This window comes from Abrus precatorius, unplaced genomic scaffold, assembly GCF_003935025.1.
Source record: "Abrus precatorius isolate BTA unplaced genomic scaffold, Abrus_2018 Scaffold7, whole genome shotgun sequence".
NCBI classification, from domain to species: Eukaryota; Viridiplantae; Streptophyta; class Magnoliopsida; order Fabales; family Fabaceae; genus Abrus; species Abrus precatorius.
In genome coordinates this window covers 10,299,428-10,309,177 of record NW_020874417.1, presented here as the reverse complement: position 1 = coordinate 10,309,177, position 9,750 = coordinate 10,299,428, and the positions used below count along the sequence as shown (strand labels likewise).

Here is a 9,750-nt window from a genome sequence, read left to right as displayed (position 1 = left end):
ACTTGTTTGGTTAAAATGAAAATAAATGATGAGATGAAAGTCACATTGATGCAGGATAATTAGTGAGATTTATTTGTTTAACATTTTAAAGTTGCCCCTATTAGAAAGGAGAGTTGCTTAACTTGTATAAAGTAAAATAAAAGTGTTGTGTTGTAGTGGAATTTATTTAATAATTATAAAATAAAAGATGAACAAATTGTCCTTAATTTATTTAGGTCTAAAAAGTTGCTTAGTGAATAAGTTCATCTTACATGTGAATAATTAAGTTTCCTCACTACAATTAATAAACCTGACTAACCCGACTTAATATAAATTAAAAATTTAGACTGATTTGGGTATTATTAGGTATCGTATAATAATTTTAAATCTAATGAACTCAACCAAACTTGAATTACATTAGTTTTTTATTTTCTCTTTTATTTATTTTTATTTTTGTTAATATTATTTTAAAAAAAGTAATGAAAATGTATAAATAATTGCACAAGTATGAGTGACTTTATAATTTCATAAATAAGAGTATAAATGTGGATATAAATTTAGGTTAAATAATATTAGATCTTATTAGTTTTTAATGTGGATCAGAAACTTAATATAATTTGATTATTATTATCATTAATTTAAAAGTCATATTTAATGTATATTTCAATTGATTGACAATGTGTCAAAATTAAACTCTATAAAAAAATCATTTAATAAATTTAAAATAAATTAAAAATTTAATAAGATACTTCAAATATACTTTTTTCTATACATTCCAAACAGGAAGCCTGAGAAATTTGGCGCACACAGATAAATAATATATTTAATGTTGGATTGCATATTTACACCGCAAACTTGTTCTGGATAACGACAGTAAGAGAGAGGGCCCAAAATGGCCCACCTTGACTTGGGTCCAAAACATATTCAGAACCCACTACGTCAATGCATTGCATGACGGTGTAATAATGATAATAATAATAATATTCATTAAAATGCAGATTAATAATCAAGCAAAATTAAAATTTATAATAGAAGGAAATCATTTGTATGAAAAACATAAAGCACTTGAAAAAAAAATATATTCATGAAAGTTAAATCCTTTATTTGATAAAATAATAAATATTTATTTAATATTATTTAATTTTTTTTATAAATTACATAACAAATGAAATAACGGAATTTAAAAATTGTATATTTTGTTGGGATATCAATTTTCATTAATAATTTTATAAAAAATATATTAATTATTTTTTAATAATAACTACAGCTCATTTAATTTGATTATACATTATATATATATATATATATATATATATATATATATATTCTTATGATTTAAATTTTTTTAATTTATTATATTCATGTGAAATTGTATGATTTAAATATTATCAAATTTTTAACATAAAACTTTCATTCTCGTATAAACTATATAATTATACATGTGATTTAGATATTAATATGTATTTGCTTGAATTAGAATAAAATAATTTAACCATGATTTATCTGCATTTAGATGCCCATAAATAAAACTCTTATAAAATCATTAGAGACACAACCTTATTCCATATAATTTTGGTTCATTTAACTTGAATGTTAGAAAATTATTTCCACCATTATCTAATCTTTAACTAGCTACCTACCCATCATGAATTTGAATCTAATGCAGATCCAGTGAGTCATAAACCATTAAAGGAATGACTAAATTAACAATCAACTTTGAAATTGAATCAAGTTGGAGCCTAAGGCAGGAAGTACCCTGGAAGGGTCATTTCAAGGACCAATGGTTCCCCACAGCAGCACAAGTCAAAGTGACATTTGAAAACACCCCAAAACGACAAAGAAGAGGCGTGACATTACTTCCAACACCAATTATTGATAGTAACAAAACGATGCTTCCTCTCTCCATCTTGGAATCTCTATAGAAGCCCACATCTCTTACTTTTCATTTATTTAATTCTTCATTTTCTATAGAAGCCCATATTTATAAGCACCTCACTCCCCATTTTCCACTCAACCAAATCCCAATTTTAGCAATCTTCTAAGAAGTTTATTCAATCCCTCAACTCTCTCTCTCCACCAAAGCCCCTTAATTAGAAAACTATGCAAACCTTTGAACCCAATTTCAGTTTTTGCACCTCAAACACCTTAAAAGCCTCAATGTCATCACAACCAATGCTAAGTTCAATTTCACAAAACATGAGCTCTGATATTAGTGTCAATGATTACTTGCTACCCCAAGAAGTTCAAGTTCCCATCGGCAACAATAACATACCAATGAACCATACCCACCTTCAAATGCCTCAAATCACCTCTTTCTCCAAGCCTCCAAGGTCATCAAATCTTAGCAACCGCAAACCCTCCTTAAACATCACAATCCCTTCCATAACCTCCGGTCTCAAAACAGCCATGTCACAACAGGTGCAAACAACAACCATCTACAATAACAACCAAAGTTCTTCTTCTTCTTCCTCAGATAATGACAACAACAAAGAGGAGAAGCATTATAGAGGGGTTAGAAGGAGACCATGGGGAAAGTTTGCCGCAGAGATACGTGATCCCAATAGAAAAGGTTCAAGGGTATGGCTTGGAACCTTTGACACAGCCATAGAAGCTGCTAAGGCTTATGACAAAGCTGCTTTCAAGATGAGAGGTAGCAAAGCTATTTTGAACTTCCCTTTGGAGGTTGGAGAGTCTTCAGAACCAATTTCAAGTTGCATCAAGGTTGGTGAAAAGAGAGGAAGAGAAGAAGACAGTGAAGGGAAAAGCAACTATGTGGAGTATAATAACAATAACAATAACCATAATAATAAGCATGTGAAGAAAGAAGAGTGTTGCCCAAGTCCCAAAGGGGTGTGTCCTTTGACTCCCTCATGTTGGAAAGGCTTTTGGGACACTGATGTTATGGGAACCATCTTTAGTGTGCCTCCTTTGTCACCCTTGTCTCCTCTAATGGTTGTTTGATATTATGGCCAAAAACTCTTTCAATCATGTTGAGGTCTTAACTCCATAGCAGATGGAGAAAAAGATTAAGGAGAGAGATGATGCTGGTGATTATCCTCTCTCATGTTGGTTGGTTTGTCTCAATCAAATGCTAGTAGTATTACTTTATTTTGTGGGTGATGATGATAGATGCGGGTTTGTTTAATGTAAATATAGGGAAGATAAAAAGTTTTCTCTTATTTTTGTGTTCATTTGGTTAAAGAATGTACTACTTGAATCAATATTAAAATTTATTTATTCGTTTATTGGAGAAAATTGATGGGTTGTTCATTATTTGTTGGATTTAAGGCTTGTGTAATTTATAAAATGTTTTCTGTTTTTTTAATTTTAAAGATAAATTCAGAAAATGTTCAAAACAATAGTATTTTTATTTTTACTGTTTATAATAATTTCCTACAGATAAATTGAAATTAAATAGAGCGTTGACAATTTAGATTTATTTGAGTACTAACTAGATTATAATCAAATCTATAGTGATATACTTTTCAGTAATGAAAATAGTATTGAAAAATTAGAAGAAGAGGAAACATGCTAAAATTTAGGAAAAATAAACTGGGTAAGATTCAATCCTGTGGGCACGTTTTGTCTATTGAATTAGAGTTATTGGGAAGTATAATAATAGATTATTCATCAGTATACTATTATGTTACCCCTTTATTATATTATATTATATTATATTATATAAAAGTTAATCTTCTATAGTAACTTTTCATAAAATATAATATAAGAATAATTTGACAGTTTATGTTAGTAGATTAATTTTATAAAAAATAAAATCAATTTTTATTAAGTTACTTTATTTTAACAAATGATATATTAAATTTTGACTAACATAATTTTAAATATTTAAATTATATAAAATTTAATATAAATAATCATATTACTGGCTGGGAGCCTCTTATATCATAACCCAGAAAGAAACTATCAGCACTTTTTAATATTTTGAGCAAACTCATATACATTTTTCTTATACTTATGCTGATCATCCTTCCTAAATTATAATAAAGAGGACCGTAGCAACAGGATCTTTTACCTAGAAATTTTCTGATGCACAGGATCCATTAAAATAACAAGTGCAGAGCATACTTCTTTCTAGTCAGGGACTAGAGGATAGTCATTATAAACAAAGCTTTCAGAGCGAGAAACTTAGAAACAACTCATGATATATGAAACACACAAGTTTTATTTCAGTTCAATCTGCCTTCAAATAGCAAGGACTCCTCCTTATATAAAGGATGAACAGTAGACATAATAATTATTTTCGATAGGTTTGGATAAGATTCCAATCCTTTTACAAAGTAACTTTGCGCAAACATACAAAAGAAAAGCTTTAAGTACATCTGAGTCATACAAAAAAACATAATACATACAGACACTTTATTATATAAAAGTACTTTATCTGAGATTCTTCAGTCCTTGAAGATAGGCTTGTGACTTGGTGACATGTTAGGATCAGTACTAGAGCTGTAGCTGAAGGAATCATTTGGATCTTATGAGTCCATGAATGTATCGGTATGCGAAGATCCTTCATCTCTGATTATGACATGACTAGTTGTTTCCCAATTTCTAAAAGTAATATTGGAGCAAATTACTGATAGATTTACCTGTTGAATTTTGCCCCACATGGTTAGATTATCATTATTAGACAGGCAGATTATGTCCATTGCTTTTAACTTAGAACATGTAGATTTGACTTTAAACATTTCTTCTTGAGCTCCATTTTCAACATGGAGGTGAATATTTAAATCTGCCTGGTTATAAGGTGGTCTGTCTGGTTGAGATATTTCATGAAGATTTGGATAAGTAGTCTAAACCTTAACTTGATTCTGAGTATAAAGTAATTTTGTAACGGGATGTTCAAAATATGGTCTATGAATGATTACCATCGTTACATACTTTGGAGTCTCAGTTGGAGGCAGATTAATTTCTTTCCATATACTGAGTCTTTCCATTTCAGTCTGAATATCTTTTTTCCAGTTATGAATAGGTTGATACCAAGATAGGAACTTCCATATCAATGTTGACTGATTTCGAAGATCACTGAGAAACTCAAACATACTGAATGTGGGAAAAACTATGGGATAATGAAATAAAAGAGTGTCACACCAAAGATACCATACATCTTCTTCAATCAAGGGAAAATCTATTAATAAAGCAAAGATATTTAGGTATGGTGCATCAGGTTGAAACCAGGTAGGTTTTGGTTTAGCACCATGGTTATGAAGGGAAAGAGCCAAATAATGGAACATATGATTTCTGGCAAAATCTTTAATGTATTCTACTGTAATTACCCCATCATTTCTCATGTCAGGAGGAAACATTGAGAGAGGATTGTGTTTAGTACTAGTACTAGCTTCAGCAATATTGAGTGGGAAGATTAATGGATATGTGTTCAGAGAAGTAACAATGGCAACAGGCTTTTTTCATCTAGATAAAAGATCAGGAACAACATTTTTTTCTCTTTTGATATGTTTTACAGTAAAATCATACCTGGAGAACCAATTTTTTAGTCTGAGAACCTGAGGATCAGGTGGCATTTTGTTCTTGAAATCAAGCAGTGCAGGAAAAGCAGAGTTGTCCATTTGAACCTCAAAATTATAACCTCTGAGATAGAAGTCAAATTTTTGGATACCATTTTTGACTGCTAGAGCTTCTTTATAGGTTGTGTGATAATGCTTCTCTGATTCTTTGAATTGTCCACTGGCATGTCCATAATAAGCCTTTTTTCCATTAATTTCTTCAAGTAGAACAACTCCCCAATAATGATCACTAGTATCTGTCTGCAAAATTCTTTTTCCATCACCAGGAATCTTCAATGGTGGAGGATTCTGGGCTTTTTTTTTTTTTTTTTTTTTTTTCAGATGATGAACAGCTTCAGTCTGTTCATTGCTCCATGGTCGAGGATTTTTTCTCAATAACTTTGACAGAGGACTTGTGTATTTGGCTGCATTAGGAATAAAATCCTTAATATAATTCAGCACTTCGAGAAACTGTTGGATTTGTTTGACTGTAAAATTTTTATCAGGAAAATTCAGAAGTTCTTCTACAATGTGAGGCTGTGGTTGATAATTCTCCTGAGAAAAATGCATTCCCAGAAAATCTATCTGGGTTTGGGCTAACTGAATCTTTTTTTTCTGACAACATAATCCCATAAGTGTTGGCAAGGTTAAAAAACTTGTTTAAAAGGGCTTTATGAGATTCTGTATCTTTTGAGAATAGTAATACATCATCTATATAGATGAGTATACTATCAAGAATGGGTTCAAAGATTCAGGTCATGGCTTTCTGGAAAAGAGAAGGTGCTACTTTTAGACTGAATGGAAGAACTTTTCATTGATATTGAGCATTTGGAATACAGAAAGCAGTTTTGTATTGATCAAAGGGATCAACACCAAGTTGCCAAAAACCTGATTTTAGATCAAACTTTGAAAAGATCAGGGCATCTTTAATAAGTGTATGAAGAGAGGAGGTTTTTGGAATAGGAAACTTATCATCTTTGAAAAAATGATTAAGAGGCTTGTAATCAATTACTAACTTCTTCTTTCCTCTGATCCTTTCAGATCTTTTTTCAACATAGAATGCCTGGCATGCCCATTTAGATTTGGTTGGTTCAATTAATCCTTGACGAAGAAGCTCAGCGCATTCTTGTCTAGCCATCTGAAGGTCACTTGGACTCATTCCAGGATGTGTGGCTTTAGTAGGGTTGATGTCTTCATTGAGCTTGAAGGGAAGCTTTATAAAGAATTCTGGATTATTCCAAATTGGATTGGGATGAGAGAAATTCTCATGTCCATCTGTACACAAGGTTTTCAGCTTCTCCTTAAGTTCAGAATATTCTGCTGGACTTTCTTCAAGAGAATAAAGTTTCAATACATTTGTGTAGGGTTTGAAATTTCTTTTGAATTTTATTTCTCTGGGCAGGATTTAGAGTTTGTCCGTTAGGCAGTAAGCATCCATTCCGAGCAGAATATCTTAGTTAGGAAGATGAGTTCCTATAGGCTTAATCCAAATTATGCAGTCTGAGAACAACTTAATTTTAATGGGCATTCTGGAAATTAAGTGCGTATTGAAGACCTTTCCATCAGCTGCTACAAAACTGGTTGTATACTGAGTCCAACATTCTTTTGGAAGAACATCTGGATTCATCATGGTTCTTTGTGCTCTAGTATCCATATAGGCTATGACTCTGATTGGTGTAGCATATTTATTGATGAGAACTTGAACCTCCACACAAGGTTGTGATGAAGTCTGGAGGACACTATTTACTTCTTGAGTAAAATAAAGAGGAATGTATTCTTCTTCTTTACTTGATGAATCTGAAGAATCATCAGACGATTCTTGAATAGCAAAGACAGTATCCTGGTCTGCTTCTTCTTGTTCAGAATATTCAGATTCAATATCCCCTTCAATAGGTTCTAATGAATTTACTAGATTTTGAGCTTTGGCATCTTTGTTAGGACATTTCTTAGCAAAGTGTTCTTTTTTCCCGCAGATAAAACATCCGGTTCTTTTGTTTTTTCCTCTCTTGTTCTTCTTCTTGAAATATTTCATCCTCTTTTTCTTCTTTGAAAACTTTTTTATTTTTCCTTTTTTCTTGGATTAGAAAACACACTTCTTTTCTTTGCATCTAATTTCAAGATATTTTTTCTTGCAGGCTTTAGTAAACTTTGACATTTCATTCATCACATCAGAGATGAATAAATGTGTCCTGCACAGTTTATCAAGAGATTCTAATGTCTTTTGGTGGATTTGGCCAAGGCTTAGACTAGTTAAATCTTGTCCTTGGACTGCAATGAGTTTGTGAATCTCTGGCTGTAGTTCTTGAGGAAGAGAAGCAACATAAGTAATTTTTAGACTAACATCATTGTATCCATTAAGAAGGTAGAAAATCTTTACCATTCTTTTATGATGTCTTTCTAAATCATTTTTCTTCAATGAACAGCATCTTATCTCAAAATAGTCTTGTCTAATTTTCTTATCATAGAGATCCATGTTACCCACAAATTCTTGGTGTATGGCTCCAAGAACTTGGCGAGTATTTTCCAGTTGATGAAACTGGTCCTGTTTGACACTGCCAAGGTTGTGATACCATTCTTTTAGGGTGCCATTCATTCTGCAACAGAATTCTTCAATGACTTTGTATGGATCTGCATCTAACTTCATGAATTGAGTATCTAACCAAGCTCCAAAATCAAGTAATCTTTTTCTCCAATATTTTGGAGAAACATCATCAAGAGTGAAATAAGGACCTCCATTAATTTTTGATCCTTTTTTCTCTTGTCTACTACACTACTAAAAAGTCTGTTTATACAGACAGATTTTTAGAGCATTACAGACGGTTTTTTCTATTACAGACGGATTTACAGACGGATATAAACCGTCTGTAATATCCTCGTCAGTAAATAATTACAGACAGAAAAATCCGTCTGTAAGTTACAGACGGTAAAATCTGTCTGTAAATCATAGACAGAAAAATCCGTCTGTAAATTACAGACGGAAAAATCCGTCTGTAATCCGTCGGTGATATATTTTACTATAATTGATATTTTTTTATTTGTATAGATAGTTATTTCCTGCTGTTCTTGATTATCACAATTTATAAACAAAATAGAAACTATAGATTTGGCATCTAAACATTCCAAAATGATTTATAAAATATAAAATTTAAATGTTGTTACAAAGGAAGAAAAAAAAGTATCTAAATAAATACATTTAAAAATAAAATACAAGTCTTCATCAGGAATAATCTATATGGTCAGAATCCGAAGGAGCATCATCATCAGTAAAAGAGGAGTCAGTAGAGGAATGATGCATGGAGGTGAAAACCGGTGGTGCTGGAGCTGGTGGAGGAGGAGGAGGAAGAGGTGTGAAGCTGCTTGCTCTCATGAGCTCAAAATAAGCATGCATCTGCTGCATTTGCATATTCTGCTGCATCATCTGCTGCTGGACCTCCCTTTGCATTCTCGACGCCACCTTCTTCTCTATCTTCTTCTCCATTTTCTTTGCCCACTTCTTCTTCCATGCACTTTCTTTGCTCTTTCACATCTCCTCATTCTGCTTCTGGAGTTCTTCATTGAGGGCATGGACCTGAGTGCGAACCATGTCCTCCACACCCTCAAAGAATTCAGGTTTTATTCCCCCCCGACTTGAGTGCAACCTATCATACATCCATTGACGATTTTTGAGAAACATCTTCCTCAAGAACTATATAAACCTAATACAAATATACAATGTGGTATCAACCTTCTAAAATACATTACAGAAAATTTTAATATAAATTTTGGCAGAATCTCTCCTAATACATGTTAATTTCCTTACATTTGTTTACTATTTTTTTACAAAAATAAAAATTTCACCTAAAATCAACTAATAAATTATATAACAATAAATTATTCGATACATCAAACACAAACACATCACAATCCTAAACCGTTCTAGAGCACATCCCCTTGTAACTCCACAACATGCATATTCTACAAACTCCACAAACACAAATAATCCCACAGCACACAATAATCAGGTTCGGAGAAGGACATCTACACCCTTCCCCCCAGTCATACAATCTCCAATCCTACAACTCTATCTTAGAAATTTTAAGTCTCTAAAAAACATAAAAAATTAAAAAACTAAACCGATTAAAAGTTAGAGTATCGTACCAGGAATACAATGATGCAAAAAAACTTTCAAATGGTTGCTCCAATAACTCGCAATGGCCAAAACACTGAGCTCTTAGAGAGAGAGAGAGGGGGGGAGCGAGAGAGAGAGGGTTCT

At 32.2% G+C, this 9,750-nt stretch overlaps 1 protein-coding gene across 1 annotated transcript; it reads left to right on the top strand.

Annotated features, from left to right (window-relative positions):
- Positions 1–1,979: 1,979 nt before the first annotated feature.
- LOC113872500 (ethylene-responsive transcription factor ERF104-like) lies at positions 1,980–3,313 on the top strand. The gene has a single exon (XM_027510097.1). It carries the CDS (start codon positions 2,080–2,082, stop codon positions 2,938–2,940), a length of 861 nt encoding a protein of 286 aa, XP_027365898.1. The 5' UTR covers positions 1,980–2,079; the 3' UTR covers positions 2,941–3,313.
- Positions 3,314–9,750: the final 6,437 nt, after the last annotated feature.

Bases quoted from the DNA above. Each gene is read 5' to 3' on its own strand.
- LOC113872500 (XM_027510097.1), top strand. From the start codon at position 2,080: ATGCAAACCTTTGAACCCAATTTCAGTTTTTGCACCTCAAACACCTTA.